Source organism: Salvia splendens, chromosome 12 (assembly GCF_004379255.2).
Source record: "Salvia splendens isolate huo1 chromosome 12, SspV2, whole genome shotgun sequence".
Classification (NCBI taxonomy): domain Eukaryota; kingdom Viridiplantae; phylum Streptophyta; class Magnoliopsida; order Lamiales; family Lamiaceae; genus Salvia; species Salvia splendens.
The window spans coordinates 24,158,017-24,184,807 of NC_056043.1; the positions used below are offsets into that span (position 1 = coordinate 24,158,017).

Sequence of the window (26,791 nt, forward strand, 5' to 3'; positions counted from 1 at the left end):
ATTATCCAAATCCATAACCTTATACCCCTTATAACCAGATGGATAGCCAATGAAAATGTGTTTAATAGCTCTTGGTGAGAACTTATCTCTGTCTTTGTCCAATGTTGAAGCAAAGCAAAGGCATCCAAAAACTCTCGGACTCGAATATGATGGGGATTTATTGAACAAAAGTTGGAAAGATGTCAATTTATCAGGTAGAACATATGATGGGAGTCTGTTTATAAGAAAAGAAGCTGTCAAAATGCACTCCCCCCAGAATTCTATAGGTAGATGTGACTGAAAGAGCAGACTTCTTGCAACATTCAAAAGATGTTGGTGTTTCCTTTATACTCTTGCGTTTTGTTGGGGAGTTTCAACGAGTGTTGGGATATAGTCCCATATGTGGAGAGTAGAGAAGAAAGGTTAAATTCAGGTGCATTGTCAGTTCTCAACACCTTTATTTTCTTAGAGAACTGAGTGTGGATGGTGGAAAAGAACTGAGACATTATAGTGGGAACTTCTGATTTTTGAGTAAACAGAAAAGTCCAAACAAACCGAGAGAAATCATCCACAGTTGTGAGAAAATATTTGAATCCATTGTGTGTAGGAGTATGAAAAGGCCCCCATACATCACAATGGATCAAATAAAAAATGGCTGAAGATCTGTTGTCAGAATCAGGGAAATGTAATTTTCTTTGTTTTGCTAATGGACAAATATGGCATGAAGAAATCTGAGAATTAGAAGGTGACAAAAATTCAGATAAAATCTTGAGTTTATTTAGTGAAGGGTGGCCCAAACGTTGGTGCCATACATCCATACTAACAACAGAATTCACAAAGACAGTATGCTGAGGAACATCAATAAGAGTATGAGTTTTTGCTATACTTGAATCAACATGTGAGGGCTGAGGTAGATCAAGTATGTAGAGGTTTCCAACACGTTTACCCTTCTCAATCATGATCCCTAGTGAAGCTTCCTGGATTTGTAAATGGTTGTGAGTGAAAGTAACAGTGCATGATGAATGTTTGGTTAAAGCACTGACAGAGAGTAAATTGAATGAGAAGGAAGGAACATGTAAGACAAAGTGAGGGTGATTTGTGGAGTGAGAATGACAGTACCTATATAAGTGATATGAGCTGTTTGGCCATTAGGTAGATTAACAGAAGCATTGGCTATTATAGAAGCAGATGTTAGCAAAGATGGATCATAACACACATGGTGTGTGGCACCTGTGTTTAAAATCCATGTAGATAGGCCAGAATATGATGAAGATAAACTGTAAACAGAAGGTGAAAGGCAAACCGTACCAGAAAAAGGAGTGGATGATTCTGCAGCTTGAGATTTTGGCTGTGCAACTTGAGCAGATTCAAAGGAAGTGAGGGAGTTTTGAGTGTGGAATTGGCTTTGCAAGAGATTCACAAGCTGCTGATATTGATCCATGCTAGGCAGGTTTGCAGCAACAAGTTGAGATCCAGGCTGAGATCCTTTCCAATTAGAAGAATCTGAATTATCTTCAATACAGTTGACAGATCTTTGCGTGTATGGACTAGATTGAGTGAATCCAGTAGGTTTAGGTTTATCTCTTCCATATCCTGGAGGAAAACCGTGAAGAAAGAAACATTTATCCACATTATGGTTAGTTTTACCACAATGACTGCATAGAAACTTGTTGAATCCTCTGCCAAAGGTTGACGCAGCATTAGCAAACGGTTGTTCACTTGAAACTGGAACAGGAACTGAAGAGTAGGTTGAAGATATAGCTTTTCCATCTATGCGTCGTTACCTTTCTTCCTGAACAACTAAGGAAAATACCTTAGAAAGTGAAGGCAAAGGAGTATTTGCCAGGATATTAGATATGATCTGTGAAAAGGTAGGATTTAAACTAATCAAAAACTGCATTGTGCATTCATGCTCCTGGTGTTGATTCCATCTAGCCGCACTATTGCATGTGCAGCGATTGCAACTACACCAAGAGAGGTTGAGAATTTTTGAATTCATCCTAAACTGATCTCAAATTGGTAAAATAGCTGCTAACATCAGAATTCCCTTGGTTAAGAGTCATCAACTGCTGCCTCAATTGATATGAACGAGCAGAATCTCCAAGTGAAAACCAATCCTTGAAATCTGACCAGATCTCGTATGCATTGTCCAGAAACGTGACACTTGAGCAAATATGAGGTGAAACTGAGTTGCGCAGCCACGCAACGACCATGCTGTTACATCCGATCCATGCTTGGTGAAGCATATCATCTCCATTCGGTCGAACTATAGATCCATCAACAAAAACCAATTTGTTTTTAGCTAGAAGAGTTGTGATGAAGGAACAACTCCACGTTGAGTAGTTAGATCCAATCAACAATTGTGGAACAAGGACTACACTAGGATTATCACTTGGATGGAGATAATAAGGACTTGAAGTATCATCTGAAGGAGGAATCGGAGCACGATAGCGTCCGTTCATGATGAATAGAATCAAAAAACAGAGAGAGATTTGGGAAAAAATGTTGCACTGGTACCATGAGAAGATTATGATCTTATCATCATCATGCTAGAGAGAAAAGTTTATACTTCTGTTATTGATCGAATGAAAAGTTGTGTTTACAATAGGAGAGTTCACCTTATATACATAGTGAACTAACAAAAACTATCTACAAATATCTAGTGCCAACTAGGATAACCAAGCATAACAAACTATAACTAACTAACTAATATAGTCGTTGGCCGTTGAGCTAAGACTCTCGAAGCTTCCATCTTCTCCTTTACTTCACGTGTGCATGGCTGCTGTATGTAGGGCTGGCAAGTCGTGCGGATTGGGTCGTTATCGGGTCAACCTGATAATGACCCAACCCAATAAGGCCTAACCTGAACCCGACCTGTTAAGGAAACTATAAATCCGAACACAAACCCGACCTGCTACCTTCAAATCCGAACACGACCCGCACCCGACACGAACCCGTTATCGACACGATATAATATGGGTTGACACGACACGATAACAACCCGAACCTGATATTACACGATTAAAACCTAATATTACACGATTAAACCTTAATTTTTAACCTAATTTACACAATTAAAATTCATTTTATACTATTTAAACCTAATTTATAAGAAATTAAAACATTAAAGTAATATATATTTTTTAAATAATAATAAAAATAATAATATATTATTTCTTAATGGGTTACCTGTATCCGACCCGCATCCGACCCGAACCCAACCCGAAATTATCGGGTTCTTAATGGGTCAACCCGATAAGGACACGGATCCAATAAGACTTGACCCCAACCCAATAATTTCGTGCAGATTCGTTTCGGATTATCGTGTCGTGTCGAAAATTGCCAGCCCTAGCTGTATGTGATGCTCGATGCGCGATGCTTTCATATCTAATCCTTCTCGGGCGTTGCTGCCCCGGTAGCGCCGCCTCCTTCGGTTACTCTCCGACTCCGTCGTCGCTCGATTCTCGCTGGACCATCCATGCACTAGCTAAGTCTCTCCCTATCCTTTTTACTCAATTCCCCGAGTCGTGACAGTAGCTATGTGAAATTGTTTCCATTATTCTTTTGGGGATTGACTAATCTTAAGGTGTCGATTAGTGATTGTCGGCGATGGGCTTGATATCTTTGTTCCATGATTAAGTTTTCATTGTTTGATTCGAGCGGCCTATGTGGTTTATGTATTGTACTTGTTTGTTGAGCATTGATCGTCTCTATGTTTCACCCTATCTCGTGAGAATTCTATTGCAAGTCTAAGATCTTGACTACTCACTATGGCTTCTCTACATGATGCAATATATATATGGTGTTGAGGTAACTACCTCGCTTGGTGAATCCTCTCGGTTTTCCCTTTTCACTGTCGCCGCCTTGCACCTCTGCACCTCATTCCGTCTCACTCCTCGCCTTGTGAAAATCTGGTAGAATGTAGGTATGGAGTGGGGAGGGGACGACTGTATTTAGAGCATCCACAATGGCGGCGAGCGGACCGGCTAGCCGATTCCCGGCTCTGGCCGGTCCGCTCGCCGAACCATTGCAGCAGGCGAGCACCAACTCGGTGAGAAAAACGGCGAGTGCACGCCGATTCCCGGGCGCTGGACGATGCGCTCGCCGATCGGCTAGCCGCCATTGTAGGCTCCAGATCGGCGAGCGATCGGCCAGCTGATTTTTTATTTTTTTAATTTAATTTTCGAAACACTATATATACGCGATTTGCAGGTCATTTTCATTCGCACCACTTGTTTTAACGAGTTTTCTCTCTATCTTAATTTCTGTACAAGAGCAACAACGCGAAATGGAGCACAACAACGAGTCTACTCCAGTGACGAGCGGGTCTCAAACTCCCACGGTACCCGTGGAAAGTGGATGGGGTCCGATGGCCGGGTACTACAACATGTACCCTTGGCAACAGATGATGCCCGGGATGGCATCCGGGGGTAGTATGCCGGGATGGCAAGGGATGCAGGGCTGGCCAGCAATGTCGGGCGGGCAGGGGGTACCCGGGATGCAGATGATGCCGGGGTGGCAGCCGGGGATGCAGGGGACGCCGGGGGGGACTGTGACATCCCTAACCCGAAACATGCATTATGTTGCATATTATCATATTATATTGTCACTGCATATTATGTTATTGTTAATATTATAGATATATTAAGTGGGTATCATCGGAAGAGGATACCTTATTATGCTATATCGTATTTATAAGTTGATATATTAATAATTGTGTAGTAAATTAAAAGATAAGAATAGTAGAGATTAAATTCTTATACATGCAGCTGTACACATCTTTTCCCAGTGAAATAAATAGGATACGTATGTGGAATTAAAAGCATCAAGTTATGTTTTTTTTATTAGCTAATATATATATATGGTAGCTTAAATATATTAAATATATAGATAAATAAGAGTGCATGAAAATATGTATATATACACGTGTTGCTTAATACACATCTTATGTAAATGAGATGACATTTTGGTACATGTCTACGTATGCATATTTATTAATTAGTGTCCAATACAAAGTAAGAGTTAATAGATAATCTTGAAGAAAAAAAAATTGAGAGAAGGGTGGAGGGACGAAATTAGAAGGGAAAAACGAAAATTGACAGAGAGAAGAGAAAGAAATAAATTCATGGTTGTAGAATGTGAAGAGAGGTGCTCGACTAGATACTATCAATAATCAGGTGTGTATAAATCACACTTTTAGTTTTACATGTGTTATGTGGTTGATTGTTATATGTTGAATTGGAGTGAATTATTGGATTATATGGTGTGAAATTGATATAATTATGAATTGTTTGATTTTAATGGTCGAATATGATATGCATATTTGATTGCTGAAATGGACGTGTTTGTTTAGATATATTGGATAATTTGATGGAATATGATATGGATATGTTATTGGTGCAAAGGATATGTTTATGATACTGTTTATGTGAATCATTGGATTAAAGAGGATCTGTGACAGCCTTGTACTGGATCTGAAATTTTAGAGGGACCTATGAGTCCAAATACAGAGGGACCTTCGGGTAAAATACAGAGGGACCTATGAGTCCAATTACAAAGGGATTTTCGGGTCAAATACAGAGGGACCTATGAGTCCAATTACAGAGAGGCCTTCAGGTCATAGAGGAATCCCGGGCAGATACCAGGCTTGACTGTTACAGAATAATAAACTGAATAGAGTGGCATATGCATATGTATATGAAATGGTTTGTTTTTAAATTATGATCTATATTGTTCTGATTATATGTATTGATAAAAGAATATGCTTGATGTTTGTATCATGTGAAATTAAAGATGGAAATTTATATACACTGAGTTGTGGCTCATTTAAACCACTAAATTTTTCAGGAATAAGATAGCAGTAAGTTTTGACTGACGTGGGTCATAGGAACTTCACGTGTTATCAGGTTCGGCGTCTGAAACATTTTGGCAACCTTCTCTTCCTCGTCATTTTGCATGTAGATAAATGTATAGTATATAGAGTGGTGAGAGGGTTCCACTACTTTACAGGATATTTTGAAATATGTATCGGATAAGTGTTGGTTTGAACTTATATAATATGGGTGGTCTATGAATTAGACACGTGTATTAATTGTTTTTATGTTAAGGGATTTATTTATTATAAGAGTATACGTCAGAGGGGTTGAGTTGTCACAGGGACAACGTCTATCACCCCAGTTTTGATTTTTTGACTGCTTCTTCGCACACATCGACCCCATCGGAGACGCAGTTCACTGGGTTTGAGACTTTCTCCTTAGAGGAGTTGGGGATAGATATCGGGGATGCGGACACTCCTGTTCAAACGAGGGGAGTAGGGCGGGGTTGGGGCGCGCTAAAGAAGAAGAAGGGGAGAGGTAACAGGGTGGTCGGCGAGTCGTCGCAGCCGGCTGATGATGAGAGCCCGGCACGGAGGAAGTGGATAGATGCGTAGAACGTCGCGCTGTCCAAGGCGTGTGTGAGTGTTGACGATGATCCCCTCACCTCGAACAATCAGATGATCGTCAACTTGTGGGCTAAAATAGCAGCAGCGTACAAGGCATTTTGCCCGGAGGGGAGGCCACGCAGCGGGGAGGAGTGCCGGAAGGGGTGGGACTGAATCAGGGCTATGGTCTCCCGATTTTTGGGCTTGTACACCAATGCCCTCCGCATGCAGATCAGTGGCCAAACTGACGAGGACTGCAGGAGGATAGCGGAGAAAGCCTTCCCCGTGCCCGAGCTTTATAAGGAGTTCATCTACTGGAACTGCTATGAGGTGCTGATGGGCTCCGAGAAGTTTCGGGCAGGTGTGGATGCTGGCTGGCCGAAGAAGCAGCGACTGAACTATACCGGTGATTACAGCGGCGGCAGCAGCGGCGGTTCCCACGACCTCCCCGGGGATGTTCAGGAGTTCCCGTCCCATCCCGCGTTTACTCGCCGCACTCGCCTGGTTGGTCAAAGGCGGGCGCAACGGACTCGCCAGGGGTCCCAGAAGGTCCAGTCGGCATCCCCCCTGTTGGCAAGTCGACAACCGAGCTCGCCTTCTTCGCGCGTCAACAAACGCGGGCTCAGATGTACAAGGTCTTAGCTGACTGGAAGGCGGCAACTGACCCCGAGGAGAAGAGTTTTCTTCACTCAATGCTCGTGAGTATGCGGGTCGATTTGGATGCCGCCGCGTCACAGTTGGGGGGCTCAGACGCGGGCATCAGACGCCGCAAATTTGGGGTCCCGGATAGCGGCGGCGACGGCGACGACGGCGAGGAGTGAGGCGGAGGCGGGGGGGCTCGTTGTGGAAGAGGAGTTTTTTTTTAAAATTAATGTAATTTTTTTAATTAATGTACTTTTTTTAAATTTTAATATTATTATTGAATTTTTCCGTATCTATGTCGTAAATTTAATTCTGTATTTTATGTGATTGTTAATTATTTGTTTTTATAATTTTGTTTACTGTGGCTAGCCTATTGCTTATCCAGTTGCTTGTCCTGATGATGAGGCAGGAGGAGTTTTTAAGTGCTGATGATGTGGCAGGAGGAGTTGTGGCTAGCCTATGGCTGGCCTATTTACCATTGTGGATGCTCTTATAGGCCATTCCCTTGGCTTCTTGTGGCAGTGCATGGGGCATTGGGGTTCCTTTTTTTTGGCTACAAGCTTAGCCCCCTTTTGAGCTTTATGAGTGAGTTAACTATGCCTTCTTGGTGTAACTTGTGGGCTGTTTGTAGGCTGACCTTCCAGCCTTGGATTTGTGGGGATTTGCTTTGCTCCTTTTGAGTTTGGTGATGAGTTCACTCTACTGGGGTCTTTTGTTTTGATTCCCCCTTTGATGATACTTGGATTGAGGACAAAAGTGGCTGATCTCAAGTTCTAAATTGCAGCCTCTTGGCTATTTGTTTAGCCTACTTCATCCCTTTCTTAATTGAGCTTGTGTCTCCTTTCTCTTTAATTTATGAGCTCACCTTCTACCCTCACTCTTGTGTTATTTTTGCAGGTACATGGCGGCCAAAGTTTGGGGTTTTATGGGATGCCAAACCCGAGAGGGAGGAGGGAAGGAGAGGATAGTAGGATTTGACTAGTATGTCACTTTGTCTCCTTGCCAAAAATAGTATAGCCTCCAAGTGTGTAGTGATAGAGTCTTTAAAGTGAAGGTGTTGTATCATATAATTGTTGCACCACATGATGCAAATCATATATGTATAGTCTCTTTCAATTCACCATCCCAAAGATAGGTACAATCCTTTTCACATGGTAATTTACCAATATATTTTCTCTTCCCTTGCATTAATAAAGTCTCACTCTTTATTTTCCAAAACTAGATGCTTATACATTCGGTGTTCAACGAGAGTTCTACTATTACAAAGTAACACGGCTTCTACTAGCGCTTAATAATACTAATTAAATCTGATTTATCTCGAGAGAAGGGAACGAAATTTTGGGGCGTCACAATACCCTTATTTAAAATTAAAGAAGATATAATACCTTCCTAAATACTATTTCCACTGGAGAATAATTTTTTGAAAAATAGGTAAATATGTTATTTATTTCTCTTTTATCTTTATATTTACCTCTTTCATTGGAGATGCTCTAAGTTGTTGATATTGGGACTGTCATCCAAAGTCCAAATTCTCTAGACTTTGGAATCTAAATCTTTGTGGTCCCGATTAAATGTCACATGTTTCCTTATTTGGATGGTCCTCAATAAATGTCTCACTTCACTTTTATTATTTTTGATAAATGGATCTGACATATTTTACTAACTCACTCTACTCACAATTATTATAAAACTAATACTCCATCCGTCCCCAAAGAGTATGAACTTTGAGTTCGGCACGAGTTTTAATGCATTATTGGTAATGTAAGAGAAAGAGAGATAGAAAATGTGTCTCATCTCATTAGAGAGAAAATAGTTTTCAAAATTGGAATATTCATACTCTTTGGTGACGGACGAAAAAGAAAATAGTGCATACTCTTTAGAGATGAAGGGAGTACTATATATCAAAGTGAGGTCCATATTCCACTATTTTTTTCACTCACTTTCCTTATAAAATAAAATAATTTTTAAAACTCACACCTGTTAAATATGAGATATTTAATGGGACTGAAGGGAGTATATTAAATTGACGTTGAATTGGGAAACTGGTTTGAGGGTTTTCATATAAAAGTGCTCTCAATTCCAATGATAAAAAGTGTTTGGTTGAAATGTTTGCAACTAGAAGTGTTTGGTTGAAATTTTTGCAACTAGAAATCAAAGTTGATTAGTTATCTTTTCATAATATATAATTTTTACCAACAATTTAGACTATATAGTTTGTGTATGAATTTATAAGTTGGCATGATTATGGATGGTGACAAAGTTTAAACTTTGAAGTAAAAATATTACTACTACCCCTTGGTGCCAATATTCATGGCTTATTAAAAAATTTAAAATAGTTGTACTACTTGTGAATAATAAATAAATTTATAAATGGGAATTGGAGTTAATCATCCCTCCGACCCGCTTAAGATGATACGTTTTCCTTTTTTATTTGTCTCAATTAAGATGGCATATTTTCTTTTTTGGAAACTTTCTCTCTCCAATTAATACACCAAACCACTTTTTCTCATTTCTATTAAAATATTTTTCTTTTTTTTCTTTCTCTATTTTAATACTTACCCCCACATTTTCTCCCTTCAATTAAATACTCCCTCCGTCCCCCAATTTGAGTCACTCTTTTCCATTTTGGGCCGTCCCCCAATAAGAGTCACTCTTCCCACTTACTATTTTTGGACATCAAAATTACCCTTCATTACACCAAAAGTCAAAGGGGCCCCACATTTCACTACCTAACTCCATTTATTACACCACACATTCAAACTTTTCCTTAAAACTCGTGCCGAGTCAAAGAGTGACTCAAATTGGGGGACGGAGGGAGTACTTTAACGGCCGAAATGTGTTATCTCGATTTGATTTAGCCAAGAAATGTGTTATCTCGATTTGATTTATAATCGTCTATAAGTTGTCTTATCGGCATATCCCTGTGATCCTGTGGGCCCCGGAGCAAGTAGAACCCCCCATATAGATATGTCCATAATTTCGCTCCCTGATTTTACCTTGGAATTAGGGGATCTCGATCACTGTAACTACTTTCTCGAATTTCACACAACTCAAAATTTTAATTTCTATTCTATAAATTGAGGATCCTGGCTCTGCTTGATGCTACTCTATTTGAATTTCGGTGAGATTGGACTTCCGTTATTTGGTTTAAATTTAATTTACTGAATTTGTGAATCTTATACTGGAATTCTGTTTATCCCCATAGTCGTCAATTCATCAAATGCTTCGCCCTCAAAGATTGGTGTTTTGTAGCATATGAATTAGTTGCTATAGAGTCTGTATTTTCGATAGCAGTCGAGTCAGGAAGTTCAATTTGGTGTAGATGGGGAAACCCTTAATCTATGAGATTTGGGAAAAACCAGCAACGAGTTGTATAATTGCGATATGCAGTTTGATTTGGTTCTATATTCAGAAAAAGGGGATTGGGTATTCACATGTGGGGTTGAAGTACGACACTGCATTGGAGGGCCATCATTGGCGGGTAATCACATCTGCATTCTCTCATATTAGCATCCTTCATCTTGTTTTCAATATGAGTGCACTCTGGAGTCTTGGGGTTATAGAGGAGTTAGGGCATTTAGGGCTTGGTGTCGAATACTATCTTCATTACACGATGTTGCTGGTTGTGCTCTCGGGGCTGCTAGTTCTCGGTATGTACCACATTTTGATCAATAAGTTCAAGATTGATTACTTCCGTAGAGTGACTGCTGTTGGATACTCATGTGTTGTTTTCGGGTGGATGACTATACTGTCGACAAAGCAGCCCTCTTCGAAGCTGGAGCTTTTCGGGTTCCTCTCCCTTCCTATCAGTTTTGCACCTTTTGAGTCCCTCATCTTCACGTCTATAATTGTGCCACAAGCAAGTTTTATTGGTCATTTATCTGGGATCATCGTTGGGTACGCCATTGCCTGGGGCGTGATACATGGGATGACCAACTACTGGGCTGTATCGATGTTGGGATGGATTGTTCTTGTTTTCATTTTTAGTTTGAAAAAGTCCGGTACGTACAATTTCAGCTTTCTCAAGATTGAATCCATGGAAGATTCTTCCTTACCATCTGTGCGGTTTCTTTCTTCTAGAAATGGTGGTGTTTTGAATCTTGTGTAGCTTCATAAAGAAATAGGTTCTGTATGTGCAACTATAAGGATGCCACAGAATATTGGATTAAGAATAAGCTTTCTTTGGCATGCTGTTTTCGATGTATCGAAAAGCAGCACTTTTATCTTGGATCTTAGTCCTCACTTGCAGCAGCCGTCATATTCTTGTATCACAGGTTTGTCTTCTCTTACTAGTAAGAAATAGGATTCAAACTGAATTATTATGCATCATATCAGTGGTTATGTTGTACAGATATAATAAAGCACATTTCTTGCATATGGAGTACCTATTTTTTTCTTTTAGAATTGATTGAGTATAGTAACCCTTACAAATGAGCTTTCATAATATAGTGAAACATGGTAGAAGAGAATATTCTGCTATACCAGAATCTGCCTTGACGTGATTAATAGTACTTGTTTTAGGTGGTTTTTGCCTTTGTTAAGAGTTGGTGTGCTCACTTTCTTAAATCTACTATATTCGGAATAACTTTAGTTAGTGTTGTGGCTGCATTTCTTTCAACAGTGAACCTCTATTGTTTGGAATTCATTTAACTCTCACTCATTCCCGTTGAAATGCATGCATACTTCCTGCTTTGGTTTTGTTGTTCTCAGTCAAGAATGCATCTAGTTTTATACTACTACTTAATTCTTTCTTTAGTTACTTGGATGATACTACAGCATTTTCTCTCTTGGCCATGTCAGTTGTTTGTCGATCCTTTTTCTTCATGTCGTGGGTCTGTCTTTTTTGCCTCTGGTTTCTTTAAGTATTACTCCCTCTGTCCGTGAAACAAGTCTCTTTTTTTCATTTAGTCTATCCCGGTTAATTTTTACTATAAATGGTAATATGGCTTCGCATTCTACTACACTAACTAATTCCATTCACATTTCATTGTAAACTAATATATACTTATAGAGTCCTGTTAGGTTGGGATTTTTTAGCTTAATTGAGAATTGAGATGCATTTTCAGCCACTCATCCACGACATTTTCGGAAATGTCAACTGCAAGTAGATTATGTCAACTCGGGGGTATTATCGTCAATAGCCTGCACATCAAATGTCAATAGTCTGCACATCAAATGTCAACAACTTATAGTTGACATTATAGGGTTGTGATCAATTGAGATTTTTAGCCTAATTGAGAATTGAGATGCATTATCAGCCACTCATTTTTATTAAATGAGTGGTCCAGAATTTACCACATGAATAATATTTTTATATTAATTAATTATGAAATGGCGGAATGATAATTTCATGGTACATTAAAAAAAGTATTTATTGAATAAAATGTACCATGAAATTTTCATTCTTCCCTTTCATAATTAATTAAGTAAAAAAAATTTCATGTGGCAAATTCTGGACCATTCATTTAATAAAAATGAGTGGCTGATAATGCATCTCAATTATCAATTATGCTAAAAAATGATCACAACCCTATACTTATATATACAAAAGAGAGATCTATATTCTATTAACCTTTTTCAATCCACTTCTTTTAACATTTTTTAAAACCCTTGTTGGAAAGAAATGAAACTCTTATTGATGGAAAAGCCTAGGACTAGCTAAGAATTGCAGTGCGCAAAGGTGGAGTAATCGTAGTTTCATTTCGGGATTATAGTCACTTTGGCCAAATTTTCCTTACCTAACCAAAGAGCCTTACATTACAACCTTTGAAAAAGACCTTTCGGATCCTAAATCTGTAGTCACAACATAGTAGAGGAGAGTCTAGACTTCGAGCAAGTTTATGGTAAGCTATACATTTTTTATTGATTTGAGAGGTTCATACTATACATATACACTTTGAGAGTGAGGGAAAAATAAAGAAAAAAAAATCACACTATATGCATCTTGTGAGGGCAAATTGGCAAAGTGGAATACGTGCTAGTAGCTTGAAGCAATGCTCAATTGGGTTTACTTGCATGCGAAGTTATTGATACATGATGATTCTGTTTTCTTTTACTGAGGCAGTGATGACAATCCAACATACTTATACGAGTTCCTTTCTCTGTTTTCTACTTCTTGTTTGAGGACAAACAAATGTTTAAGTTTGGGGGAATTTGATGAACTCGTAGTTTAGCAAGTATTTTGGATGTTTAATATGAATATTTCAGTGTTTTGTAGCATATTACTTGAGTTTGCATCCTTTTCCACTATTTAGGTGTTTTGATGAGTTTGTCGGGTGTTTGTAGTTAAAACAGGTGAAAATGAGTTGAAAAGGAGTTCGGGGCTGGAGTACAGAGAGTTCGCCCGACCGGGCGCTCGATCTAGTTAAAAATCGCCCGACCGGGCATTTCGTGACATAAGGGAACCCAACCCAAATTATTAGCTACCAAAGAAAAGGCTTTTAGGCTCAAAGTTGGCTAACAAGAGATTATAATTTGCAATTAGGATTAAGATTAAGATAAGGGTAGAAGGGATGGCCAAACGTCGTCTCCTATTTCTATAATCACTATGTAGATTCAAGGAGACCGCGAGCAAGTTCTAGAAACATATAACATAGTTAATAAAAAATCACACATTTTTGGAAAAAGATATGGGCTCAATCCTCACATGGTATTTTTCGGCAAAAGACAAAGCAACGAGCAATTCACTCTAAGTAAATCACAAGGAGGGAATACAAGTTACTTAGCTAAATCAACAAGTTTTCACAAACATTTTAAGTCAATTCTCATCATAGGCAACTCATCCAACAAACCTACTCAATTCATCTCCAAATGTCTCCAACTCCCCATTCAATTTCACCCAAGAGAATATACAAAAAGAAAACAAGACAAAAAGATAAACACACACTAACATAGCACACACAAGGGAAGCTTCACAAATCATCATATCTTTTAGGATACATGCTGGGGTCACTCAGATCACAACGAATTACACCAACGGGGAATCACATTAATCAAAGAGCAAATAGAAGGGAGAAACCCAAATCCACTAGACACCCCCCAAACTTATTCCAAGCCAAGGCAAGGATAAGTTTGAAAGAATGTGGATGTGGGGTGAACCTCTACTGATCTGGTGGGTGGTGCGGTGGCTGCCAGCGTGCCATGAACTCTTGTTGTTGCAGCACGAAAGTGGCTCATCGCTCATCATGTAAGGCAATGAAACTACCCCATTGTGCGTGTAAATTCCCCCACTGCTCGTTGCTATGTGCAGTCCACTGGGCCCATTGAGCTCCCTGCTCTTCCTGCATTCGCTGCACGTTTACCTCCAAGCTCCCCAATCTTTGGTTGATAGAGGTGATCTCCTCTTCGATCCTATCTTCTCTTCCTCTCCTCCTTAGGTTGCTTGGCCCGGCTCCATCTTCCCCTTGGTGGGTCGGCTCTTCCTCACCTTCCTCCTCATTTTCTTCTTCATCTCGCTCGACCTCCATCTCGATCTCGGGAAATTCCATGTGGGGAGCTTCATCAACACTCGAGCTCGGGCTCACATCCCTAAATTCCAACTTCAGTGGAATCGCCGCCGTGACTTGTTCGTGGACCGCAACCTTCATCTTCCAGCTCTCCTTGCGGAAAGGACCGTTCACATAAGTGTTGACGGTGTCCGGGAGAGGGTAATGATCTGCTGCCCTCTATATCAAATATATCTGCCCTCGTTGGTCCACTCCGACCAACCTTGTTCTCTTCAGAAAGCTGAAGTCCATCAAATTGTCACCAATGTCGGCGACCAAGCCCCTCGTCGACACTCCCAGATGGAGTGCAATAGCTGACACAATTGCACCGACATAGAGTGTGCCGGTTTTCTTCTTCGAAGCCCTCTCAAGATGTTTGATCATGAAGTGGCCCAAATTCAAGGGAGCCTCCTTGTGCAAAATAGTCCATAACAGGAAGAGCTTGTCTCTCTGCACGCTCTCATGCCCATGACGAGCGAAGGGATAACATACACACGCCTTCTGGAGTAAGCGCAAGACTGGGTTCCTAATGAGGGAACCATTTGCCCTGTTGGCGGCGAAGTTGTCATCAACGGTAGTGATGGTCTTCCAGAAGTCATTTGCATTGTGACTGAAGCGAAATGGCTCTCTATACACCTCCCCTGTAAACCCAAAGATCTCCTTGAATTGTGCCATCGACATTGTGTATTATGCATTCCTCATGCGAAATTTGATGGCAACGATCTCCCTCCTGTTCATGATTACCTCAAGGGTAGATAAGATTTCCAGTGTAAGCCTCTGATAGGAGGGGTTCCTCTGTGCCATGAAGAGTCCGTTCAGTTGCCCCTCTTCGCAGAGCTCATTGAAACACTGTTCAATGCCAACCATCGGATTGTGAGAGGGCATGGATATCTAGCTACCCGGTAGGGTAGCCGTGAGAGTGCAGCCCATTTCTTCTTTTCTGCGGCATTTAAGTTAACTCCAGAATGGTTGGGTGCCATCGTTCACTACCTGCTGCTGTGTTTTTAAATCCCGCGAAGAAAACGCTTGGTCGAGCAATTTAATATTAATAAACACCCGGTCGGGCGAAGTTTCTGGATTCCCGACTCCTTCAAAACGCCCTGTCAGGCGATTTTCCCTAGAGAAAGTGCCCGGTCGGGCGAATTCTCTGGACTCCGAGTCTGTTTCGCCATTTCTTTAGTTTTTTGTTCCTTTGTGTCATATTTTCCTGTTCCACTGACTCACACAATAAAACACCCTTCTCAAACACATTTAGGCATCATTTAACAAAGCAAACCGAGCGAGACTCAAACATCAAAATTAAAAGAGAAAGAACACACAAACACAAGGAAAACACGCAAAAACACACCAAAATAAAAAAAAAACAAAATAAAAACACACCCGAACACACAAAAGCGATAAATTTTACCTACTAGGGGTTGCCTCCCCCATAGCGCAATTGTTTAACGTTGTTTGCCCGATGGTCTTCAAGCTTTCACTCAATGATTCAACCTCACTCGGATAATGTCATCGTAGCCCGTCTTTGCTTTAGCAGCCAAATAGAGCTTGTATAGCCGCTTCTTCCACCAAGTGGCCTTCACACCTTCCCCAACAACACTTCCTTTAGATCCTCTACTTTCCAATTTGGCCACCTTCTTCTTTTCATCCCCCAAACTATGTTCGTCTTCAAACAACCTTTAAGGTACAAATATCTCCTCCAGAGGTTTCTCCACCTCATCATCCTTACCCTTCACATGTGCCACTTGTATTATCTTGCAATCTTCAACTTTCAAGGGCACCTCTTCCACTCTCTAGGCCTCTTCCACTTTCTTGGTCTCTTCCACTTCATGGCGTTTCATCTTGTCCAATACAGAGAGAATGGCCGTCTTGTTTCCATGCCTAAGGGTGATTCTCCCTTAGTGACGTCAATTAGAGCTTTCTCGGTTGCTAGGAATGGTCTTCTAAGGATGAGAGGGACATTTGGATCCTCCTTCATGTCCAAAACAACAAAGTCCACGGGGAAGATAAAATCATTCACCCATACCAATACATTCTCAAGGAGTCCATTCGGGAATTTGACGGACTTATCCGCCATTTGTAGGGTAATGGTAGTTGGCTTCAAGACACCAAACTTAAACTTTCGGAAAAAGCTTAAAGGCATGAGATTTATGCTTGCCCCCAAGTCACACAGGGCATTAGTTTGCCTATCATTCTCAATCACAATGATAGGCAAACTAAGGCCTGTGTGACTTGGGGGCAAGCATAAATCTCATGCCTTTAAGCTTCTTCCGAAAGTTTAAGTTTGGTGTCTTGAAGCCAACTACCATTACCCTACAAATGGCTGATAAGTCCGTCAAATTCCCGAATGGACTCCTTGAGAATGTATTGGTAAGGGTGAATGATTTTATCTTCCCCGTGGACTTTGTTGTTTTGGACATGAAGGAGGATCCAAATGTCCCTCTCATCCTTAGAAGACCATTCCTAGCAACCGAGAAAGCTCTAATTGACATCACTAAGGGAGAACTCACCCTTAGGCATGGAAACAAGACGGCCATTCTCTCTATATTGGACAAGATGAAACGCCATGAAGTGGAAGAGGTCAAGACAGTGGAAGAGGTGCCCTTGAAAGTTGAAGATTGCAAGATAATACAAGTGGCACATGTGAAGGGTAAGGATGATGAGGTGGAGAAACCTCTGGAGGAGATGTTTGTACCCGAAAGGTTGTTTAAAGACGAACATAGTTTGGGGGATGAAAAGAAGGTGGCCAAATTGGAAAGTAGAGGATCTAAAGGAAGTGTTGTTGGGGAATGTGTGAAGGCCACTTGGTGGAAGAAGCGGCTATACAAGCTCTATTTGGCCGCTAAAGCAAATACGGGCTCCGATGACATTATCCGAGTGAGGTTGGATCATTGAGTGAAAGCTTGAAGACCATCGGGCAAACGACGTTAAACAATTGCGCTATGGGGGAGGCAACCCCTAGTAGGTAAAATTTATCGATTTTGTGTGTTCGGGTGTGTTTTTTTTATTTTGGTGTGTTTTTGTGTGTTTTCCTTGTGTTTGTGTGTTCTTTCTCTTTTAATTTTGATGTTTGAGTCTCGCTCGGTTTGCTTTGTTAAGTGATGCCTAAATGTGTTTGAGAAGGGTGTTTTATAGTTTGAGTCAGTGGAACAGGAAAATATGACACAAAGGAACAAAAAACTAAAGAAATGGCGAAACAGACTCGGAGTCCAGAGAATTCGCCCGACCGGGCACTTTCTCTAGGGAAAATCGCCCGATCAAGCGTTTTAAAGGAGTCGGAGTCCAGAGAATTCACCCGACCGGGTGTTTTCTTCGCGGGATTTAAAAATACAGCAGCAGGTAGTGAACGATGGCACCCAACCATTCTGGAGTTAACTTAAATGCCGCAGAAAAGAAGAAATGGGCTGCAATCTCACGGCTACCCTACCGGGTAGCTAGATATCCATGCCCTCTCACAATCCGACGGTTGGGCATTGAGCAGTGTTTCAATGAGCTCTGCGAAGAGGGGCAACTGAATGGACTCTTCATGGCACAGAGGAACCCCTCCTATCAGAGGCTTACACTAGAAATCTTATCTACCCTTGAGGTAATCATGAACAGGAGGGAGATCGTTGCCATTTCGCATGAGTAATGCATAATACACAATGCCGATGGCACAATTCAAGAGATCTTTGGGTTTACAGGGGAGGTGTATAGAGAGCCATTTCGCTTCAGTCACAATGCAAATGACTTCTGGAAGGCCATCACTACCGTTGATGACAGCTTCGCCGCCAACAGGGCAAATGGTTCTCTCATTAGGAACCCAGTCTTGCGCTTACTCCAGAAGGCGTGTGTATGTTATCCCTTCGCTCGTCATGAGCATGAGAGCGTGCAGAGAGACAAGCTCTTCCTGTTATGGACTATTTTGCACAAGGAGGCCCCCTTGAATTTGGGCCACTTCATGATCAAACATCTTGAGAGGGCTTCGAAGAAGAAAACCGGCACACTCTGTGTCGGTGCGATTGTGTCAGCTATTGCACTCCATCTGGGAGTGTCGACGAGGGGCTTGGTCGCCGACATTGGTGACAATTTGATGGACTTCAGCTTTCTGAAGAGAACAAGGTTGATCGGAGTGGACCAACGAGGGAAGATATATTTGATACAGAGGGAAGCAGATCATTACCCTCTCCCGGACACCGTCAACACCTATGTGAACAGTCCTTTCCGCAAGGAGAACTGGAAGATGAAGGTTGCGGTCCACGAACAAGTCACGGCGGCGATTGCACGGAACTTGGAATTTAGCGATGCGAGCCCGAGCTAAAGTGTTGATGAAGCTCCCCACATGGAATTTCCCGAGATCGGGATGGAGGTCGAGCGAGATGAAGAAGAAAATCAGGTGGAAGGTGAGGAAGAGCCGACCCACCAAGGGGGAGATGGAGCCGGGCCAAGCAACCTAAGGAGGAGAGGAAGAGAAGATACGATCGAAGAGGAGATCACCTCGATCAACCAAAGATTAGGGAGCTTGGAGGTAAACGTGCAGCGAATGCAGGGAGCTCAATGGGCCCAGTGGACTGCACAGAGCAACGAGCAGTGGGGGAATTTACACGCACAATGGGGCAGTTTCATTGCCCTACATGATGAGCGATGGGCCACTTTCGTGCTACAACAACAAGAGTTCATGGCACGCTGGCAGCCACCGCACCACTCTCCAGATCAGTAGAGGTTTACCCTACATCCACATTCTTTCAAACTTATCCTAGCCTTGGCTTGGAATAAGTTTGGGGGTGTCTAGTGGATTTGGGTTTCTCCCTTCTATTTGCTCTTTCATTAATGTGATTCCCCGTTGGTGTAATTCGTTGTGATTTGAGTGACCCCGGCATGCATCTTAATTGATATGATGATTTGTGAAGCTTTCCTTGTGTGTGCTATGTTAGTGTGTGTTTTTCTTTTTGTATTGTTTTCTTTTTGTATATTCCCTTGGGTGAAATTGAAAGGGGAGTTGGAGATGAATTGAGTAGGTTTGTTGGATGAGTTCCCTATGATGAGAATTGGCTTAAAATGTTTGTGAAAGCTTGTTGATTTAGCTAAGTAACTTGTATTCCCTCCTTGTGATTTACCTAGAGTGAATTGCTCGTTGCTTTGTCTTTTACCGAAAAATACCATGTGAGGATTGAGCCCATATCTTTTTCCAAAAATGTGTGATTTTTCATCAACTATGTTATATGTTTCTAGAACTTGCCCGCGGTCTCCTTGAATCTACATAGTGATTATTGAAATAGGAGAGGACGTTAGGCCATCCCTTCTTCTACCCTTATCTTAATCTTAATCCTAATTGCAAATTATAATCTCTTGTTAGCCAACTTTAAGCCTAAAAGCCTTTTCTTTGGTAGCTAATAATTTGGGTTGGGTTCCCTTATGTCACGTGAAAGAGGGAAAAAGGAGAATTTTGTAGCAAAAGGGAATGAGAGAATAACATGCAAAGTATGTCTAAAAAAAATTAAAAAATAAAAAAAAGAGGAAAAGAAGAAAAAGCGGGAGAGAAATGCGTAGTCTTTGAAAATGAATAAGAGTTGTTATACCAAAAATTCGGGGAATTGGGGGTTGAGAAGAGTCTAGGCAAAGCCTAGGACTAGCTAAGAATTGCAGTGCGCAAGGGTGGAGTAATCGTAGTTTCATTTCGGGATTATAGTCACTTTGGCCAAATTTTCCTCACCTAACCAAAGAGCCTTACATTACAACCTTTGAAAAAGACCTTTCGGATCCTAAATCTGTAGTCACAACATAGTAGAGGAGAGTCTAGACTTCGAGCAAGCTTATGGTAAGCTATACATTTTTTATTGATTTGAGAGGTTCATACTATACATATACACTTTGAGAGTGAGGGAAAAATAAAGAAAAAAAAAATCACACTATATGCATCTTGTGAGGGAAAATTGACAAAGTGGAATACGTGCTAGTAGCTTGAAGCAATGTTCAATTGGGTTTACTTGCAAGCGAAGTTATTGATACATGATGATTCTGTTTTCTTTTACTAAGGCAGTGATGACAATCCAACATACTTATACGAGTTCCTATTCTCTGTTTTCTACTTCTTGTTTGAGGACAAACTAATATTTAAGTTTGGGGGAATTTGATGAACTCGTAGTTTAGCAAGTATTTTGGATGTTTAACATGAATATTTCAGTGTTTTGTAGCATATTACTTGAGTTTGTATCCATTATCCACTATTTAGGTGTTTTGATGTGTTTGTCGAGTGTTTGTAGTTAAAAAGGTGAAAATGAGTTGAAAAGGAGTTCGGGGCTGGAGTACAGAGAGTTCGCCCGACCGGGCGCTAGATCTAGTTAAAAATCGCTCGACCGGGCGTTTTGGAAGGAATTGAGAATCTAGAGAGTTCGCCCGACCGGGCGATCTGGCGACTTAAAATTGCTCGGCTGGGCGTTTCGTGCGGAGCTTTACAATTGCTTTTATTTCCGCCCCGGGTATAAAAGAGACCTAGGGTTTTCGACTCCCACACATTAGACACGCTCCAAAAGCAGCTTTTGAAGGTTTGAGAGCAGATTTGAGAGATAAGGAGTCCCAATCCTCAACAAGGTTGAAGACGAAGACGAATTGTCATTCAATCCATCCTTGAGAGTATTTTCATTAGTTTTTCTGTTCAACTCAATGTTTATGGATTATTCTTGTGTTTCTGAGTTGAATATGAGTAGCTAAATCTTTTGTAGAGTTTTGGTGAAGACTACAATGAACACTTATGATTAATTTAATAGCTTTTGATTACCTACGCTCTTGAGATTATTTTGTTTCATTCTTATGCCTTTTCAATTCAATTGCTTAGCTATCAATTGGATATGTTGACCTAGATTTGTGTAATCGAGAGATACCGATTTAGGATTGATAAAAGAATGAACATCGCCTAGATATATCCTCATGCAAGAAAGACACTAAAACTAAATTAAACTCTAAGATATAAACTTATTCAGTTATTTGGTTGATAACAAAATAATGACCTAAAATAACACTGTAGTTAACAAAATAAAAGATAAAATAGAACAAGGAACGAAATAATGACTATGACTTTAATTGGGAATTTTAAATTGTTCATTGATTTGTCTTGTAAAAATAATGTGCTACAACTCAGAACCTGAAATAATCCATTAAGCTGTGACAGAATTTAATTAGTACTATTATCATTATTTTATTAATCGGTGTGACGAAAGATAAATGCCGGTGAGCACTGCAAAAGTTGTTCCGTTAACAATATATTTATACGTATAAAATAAGGATAAAAAAATTGCGTTGCCGGGACTTGACCCCGTTAACCAACTAAACTACAACGGATTTGTTAATATATTTCTATAAATATAACTAATTACGAGAATAAGTTAAATATACTGCTCAGAAATTCAAAATTAAATTCATATTGTTTGAGCAGCTATATGATATATTATAAACAGATCTAAAATAGAAAACTTTATTTTTATTTTCTTCAATATGCGCCTTCGGAATTAATCACCATTTTTTAATCAATATAAATATAAATAAGATAAAAAGCCCCACTACGAGAATTCCTAATTACTGTAAAACACTGTTTGACAACAATTTCTTTGAAAAAAGAAAAAATGGGAACATCTCTCCATCCGCCCTAAGTACAAAAAAGGAAAACAATAAATAGATTAGTTGATGCTCGGATCAAATCTCACAGATTCTTGCACGACCTTTATAATTTATATTCATTTTTCAATCAAAAAAAAGAAAGAAAGAGAGCCTTGAATTCACTACAGTCAAGCCTCTAAGACTACTTCCATCGGTGACTTTGTAACCAAGGTCACCCATAAAAAGACAAAATAATAACAAATAAAAATAATTCTAAAATCAATTACCTCAACCCCCCTCCTTGTTTGGTGTTGCTCAGTCGACCCATACAAAGAGTGAGGGTCAAGTCCACATGTCACATTTTTATTGGTTGAACATTAAAATGTTTTATTATTTTTAATTATTAATTTGTTTTATTCAATTATTATTATTATTATTATTCTAAAAAAATCATGTGAATTATTCTTCCAAAAAAATCATGTGAACCACTCTTCCAAAAAATGACGTGAACTACTTCATTTTTTTATTTATGTTTAATTTATTATTTTTTATTACTCTCTCTGTCTCATAGTAGATGTCATACTTGGGGATTGGCACTGGATTTTAGGAGGTGTTCTTTTGTATGTTAAGTGGAAAGAGAAAATAATATATGTATATTAATGTGAGAGTGAACTTTTTCCAAAAAAGGAAATGTGGCATCTTTTATTGGACAAACTAAAAAGGAAAGTGTAACATCTATTATGGGACGGGGGGAGTATTTATTATTATTTTTATCATTATTTGCTACTATGTTGTGCTTCATTTTTCTATATATATCTCACTTAACATGGAGAACTGATCACAAGCAAACCAAATTTATCAAACAAAATTTCCATTCCTTCTTGTTTTGATAAATTTGGTTTTATAGATCCAAATCATCTGAATTATCGCCGTTTTTTCCCAACCTATCAAAATTCCCAAAATTCTCAACAATCATCAGAATATCCAAGTTCACAAAATTTTTCAAATTTTGCACCACCTTATCAGAATCCCCAATTTTTTCAAATCCAGAGTATTCACATAACCTTAAATTATCTCCAAATGTAAGCCAAATTCCTATATCTACTGAAATTCCCAATTTGAGTGTGTAAACCACGTTCTTCCAGAATGGAGAATATTGTGTTGTCCTAGCTGCTTCCTTCCCCTTAGCTTCTTTTGAAAGCTTGTTTTGGATCCACGTATCAGAAATAAACATTTTCCTAATGTTATATTTCTCCTGTTGCAACCTTTCTAATGATAAAAAGGATGTAGCAAACCGAGTGATGGCCGGCCTCACCAAGTCCTTCTTCTTTGTGAAAGTTCTCAACAAATGTAAGGTAAAACCGTGGCTATAAATATAGCCAACAAGACTAATGGCCCTTCGAATGGTTCTTTGAATGACGGGAATCTTACCAATGTCCTTAAGCATGAGGTCTATGCAGTGAGCTGCACATGGAGCCCAATAAAGATGTTTTCTCTTTTCCATCAACATCTTTCCCGCGGCTACATAGTTACTCCAATTGTCTGTAACTACTTGGACAACATGTTCTTCGCCGATCTCCTCCACGACGGAATCAAGCAACTCAAACAGTTTTTCCCCTGTTTTCACAAAGCTAGATGCATCAACAGATTTAATAAAGACCGATCCACCCGGAGAATTAACCAAGAAGTTAATAATAGTCTTTTGCCTCCGATCAGTCCATCCATCTAACATGATTGTGCAACCATAAAGTTTCCATTCGTTCTTCTTTTTCTTCATCAATGAATCTGTATATTTGACCTCATTCTCTAAAAGAGGAACTCGAATGTCATGGTAGCTAGGAGCAGGCAAATACTTGCCAAAGTCACCAACTGCATGGAGCATATCTTAAAAGCTTGGCAATAGAATCAAGTTGAATGACAAGCCCGCTTGATACCGAAAACGAGCAATATATTGATGAACTCGGGTTACAGCTTCTTTGTCAACAGATTCCCTCACATTCAGCTGCCTCGGCCTCTCTTTGCTTCGCTTTTGCATCGCTGTCTCGGTATTTCTAGTATGCAAATCCATAGGCCCTTTCAGTGGACGATCTGCTTTCTTTTGTGTTTGACCTACATTAGGTCTCATGTCATCTTCATCTTCATCATCATTAAAACCTAAGCCACCAAGATCAACATGTCTAGCTGAATGACTAGACATAGGAATGTGAGAGGATCCTGCAGCTCTTTTGTCGGTAAAATATTTCCAAAGTTCTTCACGAACACTTTTCGGACACTTCGAGCATGCAACAACTTCTCCCTTCTTCCCCATCAAGTGTTCTTTGCCCCTAGTGATGCCACCATTCATTTGTTAGTCGCAAAAAATGCATGGCACCTTATTAATGGATGCCTTGTCCACTTTAATGCAATACTTCCACCCCGGATCTGTTCTAGTAGCAGAAACATTACTAGAATCTGCTCTACTCACTGCCATTGATGTTGCTTCTTCTCCATGAGACATTGGTAAAATTGTATTAACTATATTTCAAAAGAGAAGAAGCAATTGTATTAACTCGCTGCCCTAAATATTCTGCATTTTTTTTGAATTTGCAATAAATTATGCTTGAATTTACTAACTTATATGAATGAAATGAAATTACCTTAAGAATTTGGGTGGGCGGCGCCTGGCGACGGGGCGGGAGCTGATTGCGACGTGGGGGGAGGGCTAACCGGCGACCGGGGGGGGGGGGGAGGCGGAGTCGTTTGGTGCTAGTGTTTTTTTGGTGGTTGGCGCAGCTAGGGTTTTGTGGGGTGAGAAATCTGATTCTAATTTCTAAGAAGAAAAACCCTAGTTTTTTATTAATTGGGTCGGGTTTGAACCGGGTTAGGGGGTAAAAACAATTGGGCCATCTTATTTGCTAATTGGGTTGAGGATTGGGGGTAGCCCAATCAAAATTGACGCCATACATGCCATGGCGCCTCATTCATGGCGGCAAATGGCAGTCGCCATTAAAAAGTTTCATGGCAGCTCGTGGCGATGGCGTTTTTCTTGAAACCCGCCATGCAATGGCGCCACGGCGGCACCATAGCCAATATTTAATAACATTGCATCCGTCAGAGGGCAATGGAGACGTACTCCAGTGACAATTTGCTGCAGGAGTTCAACTACTACAATGTGTTCGTGCTCATGAAGGATTTCTCAAAATTCATGTCGGGTGGTGAGGCTGGCGGCCCTAAGAGGACCAAGGTGAACACCAACGACGAATACACCTGCAGCGGCGAGGCGATGCCTTCAACTTGAATTGTCCTATGGAGGAGAGCGATGGCACACAAGTGCCAAATGAAAGTCGTCCCATTAACCAAAAAGTTGCCAATACAAAGAGCAAGGACAAGGCTACTGAGCCACCCACGGCAACGTTGATGCCAACATCCAGGCGATCACTGAGGCATCGATGAAGGAGACGTTTATTCACACCATGAAGCTTTTTGAGGAGTCCCAAGACGAGGATATGTGAAAAATGTATGCGACATCGTTCAGAAGCTTCACACAAAATTGAGATATTCTTGATGTGTTCTTTTCTTTGTTCTACTAGTTTTTTTTCATATGTACGTTTTTTAATATCAAGTATTAGTATTGTGTTTAATCTATGTTTTTTTGCTATTATATTTTATTTGCTAACTAAAAAACTTTTAAAAAAGTTGAAATAAGTTATGGCTAATTTTGGGGCAAGCTTATTACGGTTGTTAGTGGCTGAAATTTAAAATGCTATCATGACAAGGAAAAAAATGGATTGTGGCTGATTGTCGATGCCCTAGGATTCTTATAGTCTTTAATGTTTTTTACTAGTCTCTTGTTAATTTCCGAATTCTATTTTTCTATCATGGTATAAGGACAAAATAATCGTTAGTTCGTTCAATAGAATACCTAAATTATGATCCAATACTTTTCGAATTGAGGTGACTATTGGACAGAATAATCGTTTGTTCGTTCATCATATGAAATCCTCGAGAATTTTGGAATTGAGGATCTTTGATATATCCTCAATAAATCAAGTTCGAGTTTGGGTTGAGAGTTTTCTTAACAATTCGTGTCCGAGTTCAAGTTCGGATTAATGGACTAGGTCTTTATTTGTGTATGTGTAATATGTGTAGTGTGTGTTTGGGCAAGTCTGCATTGTGGGTATGGGCGTAGAGAGTGTGTGTGGTGTGTGTTTATTTGTATCTTGTGTGTAGTGTGTTTATTTTGTGGACACTAAATGTGCGTGAAGTTTGTTAATTTTATAATGAATTTTTATTTAAATTTAAATTGTGAAATTAAATGAATTAAAAAAATTTATTCAATTTATAATTCAAGTATTTTTATGATAATAAGCATTACTATTACTATAATTCTAATTTCACACCCTAAATTTTGAATAAGTATACAAGTATGTAATCAAGCAAAATAAAAAATTTGTTGGGCCGAGCCCGAAAACAGTTTGCTTCAGGATTATTTAGGGCTCTAGATTTTATCGCAGGCTTTAGGGTTTTGGTTATCGTCGGTTCTGCAAATTTCATCTGCCAAAATGGTAAATTGTTTCATCACCTTGAATCTTTTTGTATCGTTATAATATGAGCTAGTTTATTTACGTTTAGCTCTCTCTCGTTTCAAGATAGAGTATTGTGAATAATTGCTTAGTTGTTGATTTATTTCTCTGGTTTAGTTTCCGTGTAGATAAAA

The 26,791-nt window shown here is 39.9% G+C and overlaps 2 protein-coding genes across 2 annotated transcripts; one reads left to right on the top strand and one right to left on the bottom strand.

The window, feature by feature from the left end:
• The first annotated feature begins 9,978 nt into the window (after positions 1–9,978).
• On the top strand, positions 9,979–11,417 carry LOC121759583 (RHOMBOID-like protein 13). Its single transcript, XM_042155223.1, has 2 exons — positions 9,979–10,163; positions 10,248–11,417. Exon 2 carries the CDS (start codon positions 10,365–10,367, stop codon positions 11,148–11,150), a length of 786 nt encoding a protein of 261 aa, XP_042011157.1. The 5' UTR covers positions 9,979–10,163; positions 10,248–10,364; the 3' UTR covers positions 11,151–11,417.
• An 11,579-nt stretch (positions 11,418–22,996) lies between these two features.
• On the bottom strand, positions 22,997–24,439 carry LOC121757748. The gene is made up of 2 exons (XM_042153245.1): positions 24,037–24,439; positions 22,997–23,964 (listed from the first exon to the last, which is right to left on the bottom strand). Exons 1-2 carry the CDS (start codon positions 24,437–24,439, stop codon positions 22,997–22,999), a joined length of 1,371 nt encoding a protein of 456 aa, XP_042009179.1.
• Between the last annotated feature and the right edge of the window lie 2,352 nt (positions 24,440–26,791).